The sequence below is a fragment of the Lynx canadensis genome, chromosome F2, assembly GCF_007474595.2.
Source record: "Lynx canadensis isolate LIC74 chromosome F2, mLynCan4.pri.v2, whole genome shotgun sequence".
NCBI lineage: Eukaryota > Metazoa > Chordata > Mammalia > Carnivora > Felidae > Lynx > Lynx canadensis.
The window spans coordinates 11,266,799-11,289,653 of record NC_044320.2 but is presented as its reverse complement, the minus strand read 5'-3'; the positions used below and the strand labels follow the sequence as shown (position 1 = coordinate 11,289,653).

Genomic DNA, 22,855 nt, shown 5'->3' with positions numbered 1-22,855 from the left:
CGTGCGTCAGTGCAATGGCACGAAGTCGTACAGGTGTTTACCCGACATTCACAGGGGCTACGGAATGCCGGGTTCTAGGGTCCCGACTCCGTGAGCAGACGGGAGAAAGCCATGATTAACATCAGCGGTACGTGTTTCTCAAACTTTGGAAAGTTAGTTCTTTTAAGTAATTCAAACAAGCTTCCTGAGGTCAGATTTAGCATTCACTGATCATTTACTTGACAAAGCCTCTCCTTGAGCACAAGGCACCTGCACTGTACCAGGCTCGCGTCAGAACACCTGCTCACTTATGGGACTTGGGTGACGTCACCCTGGCTTCCTTCTCCCCAGAGGAGCCTTTTTAGAGCCGAGGAGCTGGAGTGGCTGTGGTGTGAGCAGCAGTGTCCTCGCGGGGCACTCACTCTGTGCCAGGCGCTCGGCTAGATGCTTCCCATACCTCTCATTAGCCTGCATAACGCCTCGCGTCAGCTCCGGTTTGTGTCCCTGTTATGTAAAAGATGTGGAACTGTACGATGCAAGAAAACCGTGGTTCTACAGCTTAAAACCACTTAGAAACAGAGTTAAATCCAACCAACCAACCAACCAGCCAAGCACAAGCACGGCACCATGCTGCTCACCACGTCCTCTGTGCCCGAGAGAGGTCTGTGGTCACGGCCGGACAGTCCCAGGGGCACCTCTCATGGGACTTCACAGCTTTGCCTTTTACCAAATGCTTTCCCTACACACTGTCTCACTGGATTCTCAGGGCAAGTCCACGAGACACGCAAGGCAGTGACTGACGGCCTGCCTCAGTGTGGAAAGGAAGACACTAGAAGGTCTGGTTTGATGAGGCTTAAGGCCCATCTTTTACTTTCTATCCTCTAACAGCCACTGTGTGGATCTCAGATCAGCTCCTCACCCTTCCCAGGGCTCAGTTTTCTCAGCTGTACGATGGGCTGCGGACTGCGATCACCTTTCAGCTCCCTCCGGCTCTCAGAAATCCAGATTCTAGGACATTAATTTTAGCTGAAAGATGAAAGACCTAACTTTGGCAAGCTGGAAGAATTTCCAGTCTTAATAGACCTAACCGTAAAGTGGGGGGCAGGTGTGGATCACGAGGGAGTGCCTTCTGCATAAATCAATTTTTGCAGCTTTGACTTAAACTTGCTGGGCTTCACAGGTCTGAAGAGGTTAGGCAGCAAAATGTGTCTGTCTAAGGCTTAAGAGTGGCGACTTTGGGGTTCTGAACTGCTGAGCCTTCCCACTCCAACTGCAGCCCTGCTCGAGCACAAGGAGACTTTGCTGGACGGCAACCGAGGTCACACTGCCTCGCGTTCTGATGAGGCAGCTGCAGATTCTGGAAAATATTCCTGCGCGGACTCAGAATTCTAACTCTCTCTCCTCTTCCCCTCTGTACTCCTCTTATTAGCGGGGACTGGATCATGAGTGTCCACTAGGCCTCACTGGAAGCCTCCATCCACCAGAGCCCTAAATTCACGGTGTGGAAATGGCCGCTGCCACAAGCAGAGACCTCGACATCACTTCCGTGGAAAATGAGCAACCAAACGACAGATTCAAGACGTCCTTGTTTTCGTGCAAATGGTTCTACCAGTTCAACAGAATGAACTGAAAAAAAAAAAAAAATGTAAGGGCCATAAAACAGAGGAGAATTCTCTCTGCACAGAGCGTCAGCTGACCCTCAACAATGTCTTCTAAGATCTCCATTCTAAACATGGTCACTTTTCCAAATGTGGGGGCCCATGAGCCAGGCTGGCTGCGGGGCACAGCTCCCCTGCGTAAAGTCCAGGGGAGCCCCTGCTGCCTGGCTCTCTCTGCATCCGACGTCCCACTATGAGCAGCCTGGAGGAACACTCAGGTTCCAGCACAGGGGGATTTCTGCTCTCAGTGTTGGGAGTTCTGGGGCGGGGCCGTGAGGGAAGTGTAGCCGGTCCAGAGCTGACCATGGTGGCTACGGCCAAGTCTCCGAGCCCTTGTTTTACCAGCTGGATCACTTAACACATTTGGTCTTTGTCTTCCGGGCCTTTGGTAAAGAGCTAGATAGAATTTATTCCAGGCAGGAGACAGATGCTTGGCGTCAAGTCAGATAGTGTTATTTTGTGGGTTTCTGTGTCCCCTTGAGATGAGATTACATGAAGGGGTGAAGGGAGGTGAGGTGGTCTCTTGGCCCCCAGGACTCTGGTGTCCTCTCCTTTAGACTTTTTTCAAGATTCTCCATTACTTGGAGGTTCCCTCAACAGGTGCGGACCCGTCCTATCTATCTAGATAGGTCAACACTACCACATGGGTAACCACAATCAGGGATATGAACACATTCAGAGTAATTTCTTTGATTATTTTAGAATGGTCTGGAGGTTTTTCGTGGTCTTCTTTGGGTACAGAAATCTTAGGAGATTGCTACTCTGATGGGGAAATCTCATTACCCAGAGGTGGGCAGCAACATAGTACTCTCACAGTGCAGAACAGATCCGCAACTTGAGATGTCAGTGTTTCAATATGGATTCCGATGCCTTATTTATATACCTTCTAGTACAATGTATGGAATGGTAAAAGAAACACTGGCTCATGCATGCTGTTACTCTTACGTTACGATCACTAGTTATCTTTGATGGGTCCTGTTCATGCCAAAACCTTATTTTAACTTTTCTCCATTATTTTATGATCTATGAGGCCATTTGGGGTCTAAGAACACAGCTCCCATTTATAACACTATTTCAATGGAGAATGAGCTCTGAAAAAATGCTGTTCTGAATAAAGCTCACATTTCTCAGAAAATAGCCCCAGTGTGATTCAAAGAGGCATGGCATTGTGTACGGAGAGGCCCTTTGGAACCTGTGTTAGCATGAGCTGAGCACACAGGGAGAATCGTGCACTTGGATTTACTGGCTGAGACCAAACCCAAAGCTATACTATAGCGCTCAATTTGTCCCCGGCTGGGGTGACCCTTTAATGTTGCCATTTCTGTGTCTCAGTGTGTCCTCGCGCAGGTGGGAATGCACGGACATTCAGAGCAGAGCACTCTCTGTGGATTCAACATACAGGACATATGCTTTGTTGCTACGGAACAGGGCAGTGGACCCTTAGCCCTCGGTGCTAGCCCGGTGGAGACATCTGACAACGCTCTCTCCGCAGCAACCCTCTTCTGGGTAAGATTCGTCCCAGGTAGGGTCTTGTGGAAAAACAATCCTCATCAGAAATCATAGGAGTGTGGGCTCAGGTCATATACGACCCGGGCAAGAATCACAGATATCTGAGAACGAGAGGCCCATTACCCCACATCTCTGCACCACAGTCCCCTTGTCTGCCGGATGCCAGCAACCGTAGCACCCACCTCATTTTTGTGAGCACAGAACGAGATGGGCTTCGTAACTACCAACATCTTCAGAAGAGAGACATCTTAGTGCAGAGAAAAGTAACTGTTCAGAGAAGAACTGCAATCCCGCCCCACAGCAGACAGGAAAGGGCCCAGGTTTTGGTGCCAGGTGGGCCTTGGACTGAATCTCCACTCTACTACTTACCGGCTGTGTGACCTTGGGCAAGCCACTCTCCCTCTGTAAGCCTCAGTTTCCTCATCTATAAAACGGGCACAAGAGCACATACCCCACAGGACTGTTGTGAGACGAGTACAGCACAACACATGAGGCATGCCCACAACACTATTTTACTGTTGGTGCTTATAGCAAATGGTAAGATCCCTATTTCGAGCTGTCCTTGACGTCACGTTCCATACTCTACCACACAGATGCACCCTGCGATTTTTACCTCGAGGCTGCACTAGCTTTGAGGATGGAGTCACAAAGCCCTTCTCAAAGTCCGTACCTTTCCCGGCGTTTCGCGGAGGCAGCGGGGGTGCCTCTGTGGTTGGTGACGTGGGCGAGTCTGTGCTTGCGGAGGTGAAGATCTGGTTGGTGAAGGCGCTGTAGGACAGCCGCTGCTTGTCCCTCGGGGTGCTGAACCCTGGCAGTGACAGCTTGTCCTGGGGGGAGATGCTGGAGGAGTGGCAGAAGCTCTGAGGCCTCGGTGAGCGCTCTTTCTTGATGGGGCTCGGCTGCGGAGGACAGAACAGCGCAGTGGGCAAGGACTCACCGAGCACGACACTCCAGGCTCCGCTGTGCCTGGTGCACAGGTGCACAGGTTCCTGTGCCTCTCTGTGTGCTCCGAGGTCAGCCGCCACCCAGCAACAAGAGAAGGATGCAGACCTCGCACCCGATTCCCTGCTCACCATCAGCAGGGTCACATCAGGGAGGCACTGGTTAGCGACTGCAAGCGTTCAGAAGCCTAAGGTCACAGTCGGACGCAACCTTTAATGAACAGATGCCTGCCTGTGCAGGTTACTTTTGCCAGCACGGCACTGCTTCCCACCTGAGTGTTGTCTCTACACCGTGTTCCTTCCCCGGTCAACCCTCTCAAGTCGAAGTCCTCCGTGCTTGCCTCCCTGTTCATTTTACGTCCCCTTAGAAAGCAGCCTCCACGCCGTGGCCCGGAGTGACGCCTGATACTGACGATTCAGACCTGTGGGTCCAAGCCCGGCCTCTCCAATTCAAAACTGTCTTCAGTTGCCTATAAGGGTGTCCCCTGTGTTTGCACTCCTGGTGACAGCAGTGGCATCCATGTAACTTCCCAAGGCAGAAGCCTCAAGGTTACCCAGAGCCATCAGGACCCGTGTGGAGAGCTCAGAAGTGCCCTACGCCGGGTGCCCTACGCCGGGTGCAGGTGCCCACCAGCCCCCAAGGACACAGGCCTCCTGAAGAGCCCTCGGGTCTGTGTTGCAGCTGCTTTCAGCTCCAGCCTATTTCCCACACGGCGGCCAGGGCCGGTGGGGAAGCTGGCTCCTCTGACAGGTAATCTCTGTGGATAAGGCCCAAAGGCCAAATGTGGCCCATAATGTGCTTCCTGACCTGGGCCACCAGACCCCTCTCCCCCCAAACCTACTCCAAGGCACCTTACACACTGGGCTTCCAACCCTTCCCCAGACTTCCAGCTCTACCAGGACCCCTTGGCCTTTGCACGTGCTGCTCTCCCTCCCTGGAAAGATGTATTCCTCCCCACTTCTTTGCTTGGCAAGCTCCTCCCTACTCTCAGAAACCCATCTCCAGTGCTTCTTCCTTGGTAGGGTCTTCACCGCTTGCCAAGCTGAGGCGGTTGCTACGTCCTCTGAACACATCTCAGGGATTTCTCCCAAGCTCTCATTGTAACGGTCATCCGTTACAATTTATCTCTCCTCAAAGTGAAGAATGTCTTTGGGACATCTTTGTGTGACCACTCCTTAAATGCTGCCCAGGAAAGAGGAAACGCTCAATGCAGAGCTGATGAAAACTGCATGAACGAACCTTCAGAGGCAGCTAGGATCTCTGAGAGTCAGAACCGGGTGTAGTCCCGAGACGGTATGTACAAGTTTTGAGACCTTAGGCGGCAAAATCTCCGGGTCAGTTTTCCCTTCTGTAGAATGGGGGCCATAACAATGCTGCAGTGGGCTTTTGGTAACAACGACGTGAGGTAGCACAGGCAACGTGCTTCCCACGGCCTAGTTCATACTTAAGTCCTCAATACGTAACACCTTTTTATGTACTAATTAGCTGTTTTGATGGCTAATTTTATGTGTCCACTCGGCTGGGCTATGGTACCCAGGTGTCTGGTTGAACACCAGTCTAGATGCTGCAGTGAAGGGATTTTCTTTAGATGGGATTAACATTTGAATTACAGTTTGAGTAAAAGGGACTACCCTCCATAATGTGGTGGGCCTCATCCAGTAAGTTGAAGGGCTTTTGGGAAGAGATGGGGACATCTGCACTTAAAACCACACCATTGAATCCTGCTGGGATCTCCGGCCTGCCCGCCTGCCCTATACATTGTGAACTAGCCGGCTCCCACAATCATGTGAGTCAGTTCCTAAAAATAAATTCCATTCTCTCTCCCTCTCCCTTCAACCACATCCTACTGGGCCTGGTTTTTGAGGAGTCCTGACTGACACAGTTGTGGCACCCAGCAAGGATCGGAGAGTAAGCCAAGATGCTGGCCTCAGGTCACAAGACCAGACAGTCTCGGGAAGGGGTCTCGCCCGTGTGGTGCAGAAAACCTGGGAGCGGCAGCAGGGATCCGGGTGGCACTGTTGGCACTCACTTTGTCATCCAGGTCGTCGTCACTCTCATCCATCTCCTCCTGACGCAGGTTCCACTCATATTCCACGTGGACGTGTGGGTTGAACTTCCCAGATTTAGCCTGGGACAGCTGAAAGTAACAGCAGGTGTAACCACGGGAACGTAAAGGTTAAACATCCCGTTGTGTCGTGATCACGGAGCAAATCCCACCTTATTCCTGTCTTCAAATTAATCACCAGTCGCTGCTTAAAGGGGCAAAACTCTGACTTTACAGGCCGGGCTACTGCGGGACGGCCTAAGAGGAGTTGCCAAGGATTATAGGCAGAACCTTTCTTATTTTGATAACGGAACTTCTCTCTGAAATTAAAAGCTTTCTCAAATATTATAATGAGCCTCACGAGTGCAAATTCCTGGCTGGAAGGCAACATCAGAGTTAGTGAAGTGTGAGGCAGGCCTTTCATGTCAGACATCCTGGTTCAATCGTGGCCCACTTTTCTTATCCGTAAAATGGGGGCAGGGAGAGCTATAGTCTCCTCCAAGGTTTCTCACGAGAATACAAACACAGAGCGGCTGGCCTGGAGTCCACACTTGGCAGAAAGCACGGGGATGGAACTTACCCTTCCCGTGTCGTCCTTCCCCGTGGGCAAGAGAATCACCCTATGTTAAGGCCCAGGGGGAGGAGCAAAAACCACCGGGATCAGAAAGGGTGGGGCCGGTGGGGCAAGCCATGCATTTCACCTTTTGAAAACCATTATACGCTGAACTTTACTTGCCCAATTTTTGGAATTCTTTGGCTGCTGAGGAATTCTTTCTTTTTTTTTTTTTTTTTTTTTTTTTTCTTTTTTATTTTTTTTTTTTTAATTTTTTTTTTCAACGTTTATTTATTTTTGGGACAGAGAGAGACAGAGCATGAACGGGGGAGGGGCAGAGAGAGAGGGAGACACAGAATCGGAAACAGGCTCCAGGCTCTGAGCCATCAGCCCAGAGCCCAACGTGGGGCTCAAACCCACGGACCGCGAGATCATGACCTGGCTGAAGTCGGACGCTTAACCGACTGCGCCACCCAGGCGCCCCAGGAATTCTTTACTACTGAGCTGTGGACAACGCCTAGCGGTCTGGCATATAAAAAGTGGGACCTCAAGCCACAAGCCTGTCTAGTAACAATACCTCTCAAATGCCTTTTAGCTCCTGTGTCCCTAACTGCACTGAAAAGACAGATGGGGGTGACAAATTTGTCATTTGACCACTTTTTCAAATGTAGCCATAGTGCTCGTCTGAATGTCTTCAGCCAATGTTCACAAAGATGATCTATTTCGTCCCCAGGCTCTGAGAATGACACTTCCATGCGGCTGCTGTCTGATGGACGCCGCACCCCCCCGGCCCCGCCCCCCACCCCCAACGCCCCCCAGCCCCCTGCCCCCAGCTCTGTTCGGCTTACCAGATCTTCACACTGGGTGGCTTTCAACCTCTTTGCTATGTCCAGGGCAGTCTCCCCAGCCTGGTTCACTGAAACGGGGGGCAAAGGCACGTGCATAATTACCTAAGGTGTATCTTGAAGAGGCCACGGACAATAATCAAATTACAAGGTAACACGCGAGTCTCGGTTTAGCCGGCCGGACGCTGGGACTGGTTACGGAGACGCTTGGTCACACTCTTACCGACACTCACGGTGGGCTTGCTCCTCAGAAGAAGCTTCAAACACTCGGGTTTACCATACATACTGCAGTAGTGTAGAGCCGTGTTGCCCAGGGCTGTCTGCTTATCCAGGTTCCCACTGAAAAATGAAGTATTATCGGGAAAGAGTCTAATTTCAAATATAATTTAAATGCGACATAAATAATAGCATTTGAAGCCACAGATTAACCACTTCTCTCGGTGCTAACAGCCGAGTCAAGTTGGAGACCTACTCATAAGCCCAGGAAACACAACGATGTCGCTACCATCACGCCCACATGTCTAAGCCACATGACAGGAACAGCCAGCGTGTCTTCAGTGCCTCCCGTGGGACAGGTGCTGCCTCTCAGCTTTTCCGCACCTTCCTTCACTAACTCTCCACGACCACCCAGCGGGGCGGGCCATCACCACCTTGGTTTCACAAATGAAAACGCTGGGGCACAGACAGGATGAAGAGCTTGCTCTCAAGACTGTCGAGGCACGGGGGTGACAAGCAGGGATCTGAAAAAAGGCAGTCTGTCCCGGAGCCAAGGCTCTTAAAGACTACACTGTCCTACATTTGAGGAAGAGGTGTGGGCATTTACATACACAACGGGGCTCGTGCCAGGCACCATTCTTCATATGTGAGTTCAAATCCCCTCGCTATTTTGACCACTCGCCTCTGGACGAGCTCAGTTCCTCCTCGTATCCCGTGGCTTACAGAACCACCCACTAAAGAATACAGCAAGTCCAAACTGCCTGTGTTCAATATTATACTCCCATGAGCATGTCCCAAATGTGAATTAGCTATTGAGTCAGATACACACGTGGTAGCATTTAAAAAAAAAAAATTTTTTTTTTTACATTTATTTATTTTTGAGAGACAGAGTGAGACAGTGTGCGAGTTGGGGAGGGGCAGAGAGAGAAGGAGACACAGAATCCAAAGCAGGCTCCGGGCTCTGAGCAAGCTGTCTGCACAGAGCCCAACATGGGGCTCAAACCCACGAACTGTGAGATTATAACCTGAGCTGAAGTTGGATGCTCAACTGACTGAGCCACCCAGGCGCCCCTGTAGCACTTTTTAAAAAAGGTTTATTTATTGAGAGAGAGAGAGAGAGAGAGTGAGTGAATGAATGGGGGAAGGGCAGAAGTAGAGAGAGAATTCAAAGCAGGCCCCATGCTGTCAACGCAGAGCCTAACATGGGGCTTGGTCCCATGAACAGTGAGATCATGACCTGAGCTGAGATGAAGAGTTGGACACTTAACCAATTCAGCCAAACAGGTGCCCCCCACACTGTAGTTTTTTAATGAACTTATGAACAACGAAAACTCACAGATCCTGTTGACCCGTGTTGTTAAGTCTTCCCTCTTTCAACCTTTCCTAATGCAGCAGGTTTTGGACAGAGACAGGATTTTACATCTTTCTAGGCCGAGGGTTGGTAAACTATAGCCTACTGTTGGCCATATCTGGCCCTCCATTTGTTTTTATAAATAAAGCTTTATTGGGACATGGCCATGCTCACTCATTTACACATACTCTATGACTGTTCTCACACTAGGTAGAGTTGAATAGCTGCGACAGAGACCTCATGGCCTGCAAAGCCTTTACTGAATGCTTGTCCATATCTGATCTGGGCCACTGAGAAGACTGGTTGGTGTGAACGATAAGGCATATTCAGAGAAAACAAAAAGCATACCAGTTTTGCACAAGGAAGTCAACCAAATGGAGAGAGGTCTGGTCTGCAGTTCGGACTGCAAGATGTAGGGCTGTCTCCCCAAGCTCCTGAAAAGGACACGATGAGTATAAGTAAGGTGATCACATGTCCTACTTTGCCTACAGCAGCTTTGTTCACATCAGTCACCCTGAAGTAATTATTAATAGCGCCCTTCCACTCTCAAATTGTCCTGACTTAGACATGGTCACTCGATGTATCAGAATCTCACTCTGCAGGGTTCTAATAAAAGGAGTTAGCTTTTAAAGTCATTTTCTACCTTCCCTTTCATCTTACGATTTTAGTGGAGCCTTACCTGTCCGTGTTCCAGCAGTGGTTCCATTAGCTCTACCCCCTCTGCATAGACTTGAATTAGTGCAAGTAAATCCCGAGATTTGATGGCCTCGAGCAATTCATTCAGTTTAGCTGATGAAGACGAACAGGCCTTCCTTGAAAACCTATGATCTACATACTTTGCAGTGATATATTCTTTCCGTACAGTCCTAAAGTAGAGCAAAGCAACATATAAACATTTTTTATTTTCTACGAGCTAAGAAAACTCTACATTTTTCTGAAAAACAGTTCTCTTTAAGTGAAATATACTCCCCAATACTCCTTTTTAGCATTTAAACCAACCAGGTTTCAGACCAACTTATCCCATTATCCCATCACAGAATGAAGAAACTGATATATAGTTACTAGTGTTTGTGCAGGCAATCTATAGTTACAAAATTCATGGGCACGAAGATCACAGTGGATTTTTTTCCACCTCGACAACACCTAGAGAAATCTGCTCTTTACTACTTAAAATCAGATACACCTAATTGTACAAAGAAAACAGAAATTTTAAAAGAACAATTCTAAAAGACCAGTGAAGTTTCCAGAGCTTCAATGAAAAAATCATACTCTTCTGACACAACTCCTTATGTGAACAGTTAAGAACACGGAGGCTCACTAAGGCCCTCCTTACGGTCACCCCCAGGCCAAGCACTGAGTGCCAGAATAAAGACCAATAAAGATGGCTGGTCTTTCCTGCAGGTGCAGTTGTGAACAGGAGACTGTCAGGGGTAACACACCGGAAGTCTGAGTGGGCGTGTGCATTTCCTTCTTGAGGACTCATCCTTTCTCCGCTTTTAAGGTCTGTCCCAAGCTCTGGGACTGAGCCCACCTCCCTGCTGCAGGGCTATCTGACCTAAGTGGCCCCATTTGCAGAAAGGCGGAATGGAAGTCTGCTCAGAGTAAGGGAGGGGAGAATCAGGCGAGCCAGCTAGGGTCCAGAGGATACTGTTTGACATCCTGGAACCAACCATACCTGAACTCACCCTGTGACTTTCCTAGTTACATGAGCCACTTAATAAAAAAAAGCAGTAGATGGATTTTGGGTTCAAATCCTCGTTCTATAGCACATCAGTCGCACGACCTGGGGACAGACTACTAAATCTTCATGAGCTTTGCTTTTTTTTCACCTGAAAACGGGGAGAATAACTCATTGGCGTCCTTTGAATGAAAGAATGCACAGCACCTACAAGACGCTTTCTTCTTTCTGAGAGAGCTCCAACTCCCCAGACTTTTAAGAGTTCTTGCTCACAAAAAGCCTCTCCGTGTGTGGAGCCTGCTACCGCCCTATCTCACAGCCACAGCCATCACTGTTTAAAAGCGAGGTGATGCCTCTTCCTTTCATTCTGGTCGGCAGTGAGGGGCGAGCTGGCTGACAGCAGACTTTGGTAGATTCTGTTTGGTAACCAAGATCTGACTTTCATGGGTGTTCTTTACCCTCAGGTCAAAGTCCTTTTAAGATAAGACAGCCGTGGGGTGCCTGGGTGGCTCAGTCGGTTAAGCGTCCGATTTTGGCTCAGGTCATGATCTTGCGGTTTGTGAGTTCAAGCCCTGGGTCAGAATCTGCGCTGACAGCTCAGAGCCTGGAGCCTGCTTTGGATTCTGTGTCTCCCTCTCTCTCTGCCCCTCCCCCACTCATGCTCTGTCTCTCAAAAATAAATACCTGTTAATGTTTTCACAACAGGCCATGATTTGGAATGAACTGTTGACATGAAGACACTTTCTCCACAGAGCGGCTGCAACTACCTAGGGGAAGGGGCCAGGGAACATAATCTGTGCACTCCAGCACTCCAGAAATGCAGTCACTCCACAATACTTTTCTGTGCTCTGAGCTTTCCTCATAATGGGATTTCCTCTGGGGAAAAAAATACTATAACCTTTAAGACGATTCTTGGGAGGGCAGAAGAACAATTACAGAATAGTAAAGAATTCAGTCTATTAGAAGTACTTACATATCACTTGAAGGGGTGGGTTTTGGTGAGGGGCTGGGTAAATTTGCTTCCATAATATCATTAAAACTATTGTTTCCTACATTCTTGGCCAGCTGTAACATACAAAACACAATACAGTCACTCTTTATACTAGCTTAAGAGTTTCCTATTATTACTTTTGAGATTTCTAAATACATATCTTTTCCCTCACTGACTCAGAATACAAACCATCCATCCATCTGGTCAGCAAATACTCAATGAGCACCTACTATGTGCAAGGTATGGAACTTTAGGGCACTGAAAATAAAGAGATGGATAAACCATGTTCCTTTCTGCAAGAGCCAAAAGACTAGAAGGGTCATTAATAAGAAAACCAGTAATTTTTACAAATACAACATGATAAATGCTAGAATAGAATAGGATATGGTCCTACACACACACACACACACACACACACACACACACACACACACACACACTGAGATTGGACAGCAGGTTCCACATATGAATCTAGGTTAAATGACAGCAATGGTTTTTCAAGCTCCATCACACCGCAATTTTAGGCTGAGCAGATTTATTCTTACTGGACAGAGAAGAATGTGGGATTCTCCTTTACATTTGGGGTACACATCAGGATGCTGCAGGAAGCATTTCGCTTCTGGGCTCAAGACCCTTCCAGGAGAATTTGTCCTGAAGGTCTTTTGGTTGTTTGGATAATTCGGGGAACAACGTATAGCTTAAGAAACACTCATGCTATCAGGTCTCTGGGGGGAAAATCTTGGGCTTATCACCTGGCAAGTATTTCAGACTTGGACTCTCCCTATTTCTAGTTGTCAACTGGTTTAAAACTACCTTAAGTCAAGGCGGGAGTGACACCACCTCCACGCTAAAGAAGAATGTGTCAAGTATTAGATCAGAGCCTTTCTTCTCTAATCCTGAAGTGAGTCAGGAAGCTGAGCATTAGTATGATACTTCCTCAACCAGGGGCTCACACAACACAGACGTACCGCCATTGCTCAGCGGATGCTCAGAAAGCAAATGCTGCTGGCTGGGTGGCTAAGTGCCTCGACTTCTGGGTCCTTTTCTCCAGACAAGGCTAGTGATAAGCTAGGCTTTCAGATTTTTGAGCCCCAGGCTCCCTCAGGTTCTGCCCAAGAGCGTTCTGTACGAAGGGCCCTGTTTTGCTTCAAGCACCTTTACCCTTAGTAAAAAGACTCCCTCACAGTGCAGCCGTGTTCAAATCATGCAAGACAGGGCTTCTGACCAGAAGGCATTATGGGAGACCCCAAGCGGCCTCCCTTCCTTTACTTGGTGTACTTACTGCAGGGACCAGCAGAGCCTGGACCCAATGAGGGCTCCTGATCTGGGTGACTCGTGACGGGAAGGACAGATTCATTCCACGTAATGAATCTCAGCACCGTCCCTTCGCATCCTATTTCTCCTCACTAGCTGAACAAGTTCGGGGTTAAGGAGCGATGGGCTTTATGGCTGTAGCTAACAGGCCACTCTCACTTCATGGGGACTTACACAAGCTTATAAGCAGTAAAAACAGAAAGACTCTTTAGTCTTTATTTTTATGCACACAGGCCACTGGGTAAAGTGATCATGTGAGTTTAACACCTAATTCCCTTTACTGCTCTTCTAGTGAGTCAATCATATAAAAACTAATTCTGAAAGAAGGCAGCTTTGAAAAAAGCCCATCCCAGAAAAAAAGAGTCAGTTTAGTTGAAGTAATTATAGAAATGCATGATTCACCAGTTCTTCAAAAAGGAAACAGAAACAGTCAACATTACATACCACAAGATTTACATTTTAAATATCCACGCAAATTCACTAAATGCAGGAATTGGAATTCTCTGTACTCGGCAGAAACAAAAAAATCCTCCAAAGCCACGTATTAAATATATTTATGGCAATATATATTTCCAGGTACAGGTCACTACTTACCAAGAGTTCAGAAGTTCCTAATTTGTCTAGTTCCAAAGACTGAATGCGGGAAATATGAACCCCCATTTCCCTATGGATGCCGGAACATTCTATACAGGTCAAAATGCCCAAGTTTGTTGAAAGCCAGGTGGGTTCTGTGTGGAAAGAACATTTTGAAGACAATGAAACAAACATGATACCTACTTTTAGTGTGCCAACTACAAAGGAAGCTAGAGTAAGAGTAGTGAAACTTGTGAAGAGTTAAAAGGGAAAGATTTAAAGGGAAGAAATGGATGCTTGTGGTTTAGCCTAGGGGCTAACATGAAGCTTACCAGCCTGTCAGAAAGCAAAATGGCTAAAAGACATTCTACAGAATTTTCTTTCAACCCTAAATTGAAAACAAAATTAAGTTCTTTATTCTCGTGAAAATGTGAGGAAGCCTTGTCCTGTGAGGCACACGAAACATCCTGGGGAGAGGCACTCCCGCACCACCCACGTCATCCTCGCCAGTGACTGACGCGGTTCCACAGGTGTGGTTAACCTCCCAGTTACGACACGCATTAACCCATCCTCCTGGTGATAAGATGACCGTAAATACTGAACGTCAGAGGCTGCTTTCACAGACCTCAGCTGTTCCTATGATCCCCAAGGGCCCCACAACAGGGGGAATACGGATTTCCACGTTACTAAAACTTACAGGGTTCGTGCTCTGTGGTAAGCTTCCTTCTGAGTGGTCAGTACCCGGGTACTTATGACTCCTCTGCCATATCCTCACACACACGGCGTGAGTCACTATCACACATGCACATGAACACAGCAGAAACTGGGAGACTGGTCTCTGAGGTGCTCATGGCGTGTTGTGTAGAGGCCATTTTCATATGGAAAACAATGAGAAAGCGTATCATACGCTTGGGCGTGTCACACGTGTTTGCAACCATGTTCTGATCCCTACTAGATGGGCGAGCCTGGGAGGTAGGTCACTTAACTTCTTGGAGTCCCCTCGTGTTCCCATCTGTAAGGCGGTGATGATGCTAGTATCCTGCTCACAGAGCAGCTGTGAGCATTCAGCAAGAGAATATAAGCTAAAACACAACCAGCAGAGTCCTTATCACAACGTAAGCACTGAAGTCATGCCAGCTACCGTCAATACCTACAGAATATAGATGGTCCTTGAAAACGGAAGTTGGGAGGAAGGTGACACCCATGTGACATAGAGGTTGGGGAGGTTTCCCGGAGCGCAGAAAGGAAGGAAAGAAAGGTATAATGTGTCGGACGATTTCATTAAGTCCTCATAACAACTGAGGTTTACTGTCCCATCTTGGGATGAGGAAACTGAAGATCAGAACAGTAAAGGCACTCGGCATGAGGATGTCCACACTGTTAAGTGGCAGGCTGGTGATTCAAAACCAGGATGATGGACTCCATGTCTGGTGCTCTCTCCATAGTTCCACAGTGCTCATTTAACCAGTAGCATTTGGGCAGGTGACCATTTGGGGAGAGCAGGTGGGAGTTTTCCAGGCTAAGCAAATGGCATGCATCAAAGCGGCTCAGAATTGGGACCATTCAAGTTGGAAATACATGGTGGGCGTGTGTCTGTGCCCATAAGGAGACAAGGACTTAAATAACGAGCTCATTTTTATTCTACAGGGGGAGAAAGACTGTGTAACAAGCCGGCTCAAGTCTGGGGGCAAATACCTGACGAGCCACAATCGCAGCAGACGTCATTCCCGGGGAGCCGCTGGACGTCCTCAATGATGGCTTTCGTCAGGTCTTCCAGGCTGTTCTCTCCCGTGCTCTGCTCTCCACGGAAGGCCATGGTCAGAGCCTCTTCTTTGCTATTTGTCAATACGGAGATCCATCTGTTGTCGAAAGAAAGAGGAAGGAGACTTAAGAGCGTGGCCGCTGTCTCCTCCTTCCACTGGAAAAAATTTATTTCCATCAAGAGCTTCCAAAAGAGAATCCGCCCACCCCCCACAGCAATACAATGAGGAAAAATGAAAGAAATTAAACCCAAAGGGAAGAGAAAGTTAAGAGAACGCAAAGCAACATGCTGGAGAAACCGAGAGACACGAGAGGAGTGGATGAAATGTAAGATCAACACAACAGAGGGCTTGCACGGACGACACGGTACGTGCGTTTCCATCTGGACAGAATGAAGAGGGCCCTGTGTGGGGCCAACCCAATGCGAAGATGAGAAAGAACTGGTGACAAGTGGACACAAGGCAAGAAAGAGTTTTGCAAAAGGCACCTGTGCTCTGGAAGTCCACTGTCAGGGAGGAAACTTAGAAGTGAAAACGAAGGACTATTTCATTAGCGCGCGCGCGCGAGAGAGAGAGAGAGAGAGAGAGCATGAGCAGGGGAGGGGCAGAGGCACGGACACAGAATTTGAGGCAGGCTCCAGGCTCTGGGCTGTCAGCACAGAGCCCGACACGGGGCTCGAACCCACGAACCGTGAGATCATGACCTGAGCCGAAGTTGGACGCTTAACCGACTGAGACACCCAGGTGCCCCCTCCAAGGGTTCATTATTAAAGCACGAAATAGCCACAAAGTGGAACAGTTAATCAGGTATTAAATTTAAAATTTTCAACTAACTTTAAAATTGATTTTTTTTAATGTTTATTATTTATTTTTGAGAGAGAGAAGGAAAGCATGAGCTGGGAAGGACAGACAGAGGGGGACAGAGGATCCGAAGCAGGCTCCGCGCTGACAGCAGAGAGCCCAACTCAGAGTTCAAATCCACAAACTGTGAGATCATGACCTAAGCCTAAGTCAGATGCTCAACCGATTGAGAGACCCAGGCACCCCTGAAATTAATTGATTTTTATTTTATTTTTTTAGAGAGAGAGCGAGCAAAAGCAGGGGAGAGGGGCAGAGACAGAGAGATAAAGAGAGACAGAATCCCAGGCAGGCTCCACACTCAGCGCGGAAACTGCTGTGGAGCTCAATCCCATGACCCCGGGATCATGACCAGAGCTGAAATCAAGAGTTGGACACTCAACCGACTGAGCCGCCTAGGTGCCCCCAATACCTTTTAAATTAAAGGACATTTTCTCTATCGTTTAGTTTCAAGTTAAAGACTAGAAATTGTTTTCTGAAAAACAATGCAAAACACTGGGCTCAACAACGTGTTAATCAGCGGCACTGGGTGACTGGAGTTTGCACCGCGTCTGCAGAATCTCTGTTTTGCTTTCCTTAAGCGTCGTGATGTTCCGGTTATCTGAAATGCCAGTGTCTACTGTGTGCCGAGGACTGAGGATTTCTGAGACGTAGTCCTCCAGCAAACCTCTGCGTTGAGGGTGACAATATCTTAGAGATGAGGACGCAGAAGCCCGGAGAGGTTTAGGGGCTCACGAGGTCCTCCAGCAGAGACATGCCTGCTGACCCCCCTCCTTCCCAGGGTTCCTTCGTCACGCCACGTGCGCCTCCTCACTCAAGAGATCAGGACAAGTAAAGAAACAGAGGAGGTGGTAGTGACAAGTAGAAAATACGTATTTTAAGAGCAATGCATTTTCTGGAAGGATAATTCAAATTTGGTGGAACAGACTATGTCTCAAAGGGTCAAGAACCAAAGCAGCTATTTCCGACAATTAAAAAAATAAACTTTTTAAATTATTGTAAAGTAACAGGCATACCAAAAAGTGCAAGACAGAAAATAATGCACAGTTGTGTTCTAAGACTCTAAAGTTGCTTTGAGTTTACAGGATTAATAATGTTGGCGCTGTACCAGAAGCTTTAAACGTTTTATCTGGAGTCTCAAAGCCTCTGAGCAAAGTCTGTGATCCCCGTCTTTACTGACAAGAAGACTGAGGTGGGTCACACCCGTGAGAATGGCTAAAATGAACAACTCAGGCAACAACAGATGCTGGCGAGGATGCGGAGAAACAGGAACCCTTTGCACTGCTGGCGGAAACGCAAACCAGTGCAGCCACTCTGGAAAACAGTGTGGAGGTTCCTCACAAAATTAAAAAGAGAACCACCTTACGACCCAGCAATGGCACTACTAGGTATTTACCCAAAGGATACAAAAACGCTGATTTGAAGGGCACGCCCATCCCGATGTTTACAACAGCGCTGTCAATAGTAGCCAAAGTATGGAAAGAGCCCAAATATCCATCGACTGATGAATGGATGAGGAAGATGTGGTGTATATATACATACAAGGGGATGCTACTCGGCAACTTAAAAGAATGAAATCTTGCCATTTGCAGCAATGTGGAGGGAACCAGAGTGTTTTATGCTAAGCGAAGTAAGTCAATCAGAGAAATTCAGATATCATAGGATTTCACTCATATGTGGAATTTGAGAAACTCAACAGATGAACACAGGGAAAGGGAAGGCAAAATAAGATGAAAACAGAGAGGGGGGAAAACCAGAAGAGACTGTTAAATATAGAGAACAAACTGAGGGCTGCTGGAGGGGAGGTGGGGGGCATGGGCTAGACGGGTGATGGGCATTACGGAGGGCGCTTGTTGGGATAAGCACTGGGTTTCCCATGTAGGAGATGAATCACTGTGTTCTACTCCTGAAGCCAAGACTACACTGTCTGTTAACTAACTTGAATTTAAACAAACAAACAAACAAACAAACAATAAACAATCTTTGTAAAAAAAAGAAAGAAAGAAGACTGAGGGGCTGATCAGGCTCAAGGTCAAACGGCCACTAGGGGGCGAAGGCTGGACCAGAAGTCCTCAGCCTGACTTGAAACAGACGGGGAGCTGCTTTCTCTGGTGCCCACCTCCTCCCTCGGTGAGAATGCAGCTCTACGTTTAATTTCCCGGGACACTTTCCATGAGAAACTCGAGGGTGCAGCCAAACTGTTTCTATGCAGCTTGCAGGTAAATGAGGACCCAAGCCCGGGGGTGTACGCTCCCTCCGCCGTTACCTCCCTCGTCACTCAAAGCAAAGCCCCCTTCTGCCACCTCCAGCCCCAGGGAAGGCCAAGTGCGGCACCTGCCCGACGGGCTCAGCAAGCCTTTCACTGAAGGGCGTTCGGTCTCACGGGTAAGAAGCCTATACACCTCTCTGCCCAAACTGGGGACTGAATTCTCTGGAAGTCACAGAAAAAATACAATAGTAATGGCTTGGGTTTGAGGACAAAGAGCGGCAGATGCGTTCCCTGCCTCACATAAATCTCCCATTTGGGGGTTTGGAGAAGGGAAAAAAGGAGGAAGGAGTGAAACATGAGAAGGGGAAATAATATTCCAAGGTGGTTTTGGAATTCTGGCTAGGAAATTCTTAATGGCACACGTGTCAGGAGTGCCCATACATGTGACCGCCTGCTGTACCTTTTCCAGCAGGAACCAGTGACACCTGTCACAGCCAGCGATGCTCACCTGCTCGCACCACCTTTCACTGCTACCTTCCAACAAAGGCCTTAACCAGGCACCTACTGTTGGTCCCATGTCTTAATAACGGAGGGGGATGAAGTTCCCAGAAGTAAACCAAGCGATGCCACCCAAGTCAAGGCAAACGTGATGGTCCGGATTCCTCGACGCTCTCACCTTTGAGTGACCTGTAACCCGTGACCTCTCATCACACAGTGTGGTGAACTGGAAACTGCACGGGCCAGCAGGGCCAGCATTGCAATCACGTATCTACCATTTTGTTTTGAGCCCTTAAACAAGTCACTTAACCTCACTTGATTTGTTAAATCATCTGCAAAACGGGCATAATTAAGCCAACCTTGTGACTGAAAAGATGAGCGATACTGTAGGCGAGCCCCCGCTCGCCCACAGTGAGCACCTATACTGCGGGCAAGGAGACACCCGCGGTAGGCCGAAGGACTCCCTTCCCCAACTTGCCCAGAAGACCCCTGGGCTACTGGGACTGTGACCATGGGTGCGCTGCCTTTTAGTGCTCTCGTTTTCAAAGGAGGAAGAGCAGTGTCTGCCTCCCGGGGCTGTGAGGAGTAACAGAGCCCGACACGCACAACGTGCAGGGCGATCTCAATAAATACGACCTCCGTGAGTCTGAGGGTGGAAGGCCTCCCTCCCGGCCTCTCCTGGTGTTACTTCTCCTCTAGCCGCTCTCAGCTAGCCAACCCCATGATCAGCCACATCCCTTGCTTCCTTTCTATTCCTTCCCATCGCTTCCAGGCCAGGGGAGCGTGCATCTGGAGCGCAGAGTATCTATAACCCTCTGGCACCGTCATGAGCCGTTCACACAGCTTTCCTCCTAGGAGGACATTGTCTCGGAGCCACACTCCCAAGAACCCAAGGGGGTGCGTGCTCCCCTGTGTGCCACAGCACGCCGCCCTTCTCTTCCAGCAGAGGTCGAGTTTCTTCAGGGCAGGGGGCTCTGCCTAACTTAGTGCTATATTCTCTGTGCTTTACACAGTTTTTGGCCTGGAGCTGGCATTCAGTGAATCTTCAGATGAATGAACGGGATAAAGACTTTTCTCCTCTTCCTTAATCTCTCCTACCTTCTCAGTGCCCGCCCACCGTCCCGCCCCTTTTTGCTGTTTCTTCCAACTGTACATCTTTTCGACCCATTCTTTATTCTTTCTGATCCTTTATCATTTCTCCTGAAATGGGGAAAGAGTGGAATTCTTCATAGGAGGAGGAGAGCAAGGAAGGTAGGGGGAGAGAGAAAAGGAGTAAGTGTAAGGAGAAATGGGGGTGAACAGAATTCTGTGGCTCTCCAGAAATCATTAAGGAAGGAAAATAGCATTTACTGTGTGTTCCAACGGGACGGGGCTTTGAAAATGGGAATGCTACCAAAAGGTTTAACTGCCAGCTTTAACGCCAACATCCTCTCTCCCAAGCAGCTGAAGATATAATGGCCCCACACTGCTTTTTTCAGCCCTGGCAGGTGGCAGGCTACAGGAAGGAAGAGGGAATGAGGTAGCCTGGGACCAGGGAGAACATGACGAAAGGGGGTGGGGACCTGCCCAAGGCTGCATCCCTGGGTCAGGTGAGGCAGGAGCCCAACCCAGGGGCGTGTGACACCAAAGCCCGTTCCCCCCACGACACGAGGCTCCTGAGCCACACTCACCCCCGGGAGCCACCTGCCTGTCCTGTTTCCGCAGGGCCAGGCTCTCCTGCTCCCCTCAGGTAACAGCCAAGCACCCGGCAGACTGCTTCAGCACCGGGCGACGTGCAGGCGATGTGATTAAAGGTGAGTAAGGCACGGTCCTTGCCCTGGGGAGCTCTCAGTCCGTAAAGGGCTCAGACCGAACCCGAGGCTCATCAAGGAGTGTGAGCAGGCCCAGGGGTGACGGAAGGAACAGAGCCCCTGAGTGGTGAGGCCTGAGCCGAATCCTGAAGGGAGCGTGGGAGTCCACTGAGCTCCCGGACAGAGAGCGGAGTGACAGGTGGAGGGCCACGGGTGAGACGCGAGCGTGCGGAGCCACGAGGAGAGGTTCTCGGTAATAAAAAGGAGACTTCAAGGTACGTGGTACAGGAGAGAGGTGCCTGTTCGGTTCAGGACCCCGGGCCATTATATCAGAACTACTTACGCTACATAATCCTGCTCATCCTCTGCCTGAAAGTGATACGTCCTATTATCTACAACACAAAACAGAAAAGAGCCAGACTTTAGAAAGCAGAACACCTGCAGGTATAATGTAAATTATGAAAAGTTTCTGGAGAAAAAAAAACAACACCATAAAAGTAAAATCTTAGTATAATTTGTTTTTACACCATTTTGATTTAGCAGTTACACAATTCACTTTGTCGGTATTGTTTTTCTGAAGTGCAAGAGTAATACGATAAAATAACTGCAAATACCTGGTATCGGGCACTTTTTGTGAAAAAGAAAAATGGGCAGGGGGAGAGATCCCATGTGATCAAAGTGGATTTCAGTGACCAGCTGGTCAGCTGGAGACTGCTGGCTGCCAGTTCAATATTTTACTTGTCATTTTAAATTTGCCTTTTACTGTTTCTTTTTTAAAAAAAAAAATCGTTTTCTTCAATGATCCCTAACTCACAGGGCAGCCCCTACAAGTAGGCATACATTGACCCAGGTTGCTCTCTGGCTGAAACAGGCTTCAGGGAGGCAGGGCTTCAACCCTGCTCGAGAGGCACCTTCAAGCTGCTACCCGGGTAAGGAGGGAACAGCCTAACCTGGACAGTTTGGGCAGGCGTATGCAATGGATACTCTTTCTTAAAATGCAGGATTTGCTAGACTGCTTCAACATAGGTCCAACTAACCTTTCTGTACTAACCAGTCACTTGCTTCGTGACCGCTCCAGGTCAAGTACTCACACCCTGTATCTCCTTCCAGGTCAAGTACTCACACCCTGTATCTCCTTGAGAAAGAGACAGAGAATGTGTTTGTCCAAGAACACGCCATGCGTAGTTGAGCCCAAGAACCCTGGCTGAGAAATCTTGCTTTACTGCTGTGTGACCTTGGGTAAATCACTGAATGTCTCTGAGCCTCAGTTTTCTCTTCTATAAAACAGGAAATTAATAGAGCTTTTGTGAGGATCAGCCATAATGTTTATAAAGCCCCTGACACATACCAGATGTTCGGTAACGGATGACTATTATTAATAAGCTACAGGCTCTCAAGTCTAGGATCTCTTGGCTTTTTGGGGTCATAAATCCCACTTTTCATATTTCTTTCTCCTCAATAGCCTGAGAAATTTCTTGGTCATAAAAATCATGGGGACTCTGAACTTTAATAGATGCTGCATAATCCAGCTTGGATCTAAAGGGTCTCACGATGGATGGAGCCTTTTGGGTTGAAACTGTTTTGGGGCTCCTATTCACACAACTCCATCAGAGGATCTCAAGGGGGCGGATAAGTATTTCTGTGCTGTGCACACAGATTGTGCACTTGAGCTGGTGGACAGCCCCACAGGGCTCTAGAGAGAAGGGAGAATACTGAAGGTTAATATGTAGGATTTCATAATACTGGTGAGTCGCTATCGGTCCTACTGTCCTCTTCCCTTATAAAGAGGTGTCCCTTCAGTGACCACGGGGGTCCGTCAGCGCAACCATGGGACCAGGGTTAAGCACAGGGAGCTGGTCTAGAGGAAAACAATCTTACCCTACTCTCTGCAAACCATGAAGACACAGGCCATAGCTTGGGGGATGGGAGGGTCTTTATGAGCCCTCATCACTGGGAAAAGCACACTTCGACCCACGGAGTGAGAGAGTGATGGCATGCAGTGTCGTCCATTTGGGAGGTTGGAAGGCAATTTTTCTTGGAAGCAAGATGAAGAGAGTGATGGCATGCAGTGTCGTCCATTTGGGAGG

At 48.5% G+C, this 22,855-nt stretch overlaps 1 protein-coding gene across 2 annotated transcripts in view; it reads right to left on the bottom strand.

Annotated features, from left to right (window-relative positions):
- The window catches only part of ASAP1 (ArfGAP with SH3 domain, ankyrin repeat and PH domain 1), a 311,284-nt gene that overhangs the window by 30,741 nt on the left and 257,688 nt on the right, over window positions 1-22,855 (bottom strand). For both annotated transcript variants that reach the window (XM_030304285.1, XM_030304284.1), the window contains exons 14-23: window positions 21,112-21,160; window positions 15,349-15,512; window positions 13,675-13,808; window positions 11,749-11,840; window positions 9,777-9,963; window positions 9,446-9,531; window positions 7,754-7,869; window positions 7,534-7,601; window positions 6,118-6,225; window positions 3,817-4,045 (exon numbers count right to left, since the gene is read on the bottom strand). In XM_030304285.1, the coding sequence (XP_030160145.1) occupies window positions 3,817-4,045; window positions 6,118-6,225; window positions 7,534-7,601; window positions 7,754-7,869; window positions 9,446-9,531; window positions 9,777-9,963; window positions 11,749-11,840; window positions 13,675-13,808; window positions 15,349-15,512; window positions 21,112-21,160 (1,233 nt within the window). The remainder of the gene's footprint in view (window positions 1-3,816; window positions 4,046-6,117; window positions 6,226-7,533; window positions 7,602-7,753; window positions 7,870-9,445; window positions 9,532-9,776; window positions 9,964-11,748; window positions 11,841-13,674; window positions 13,809-15,348; window positions 15,513-21,111; window positions 21,161-22,855) is intronic.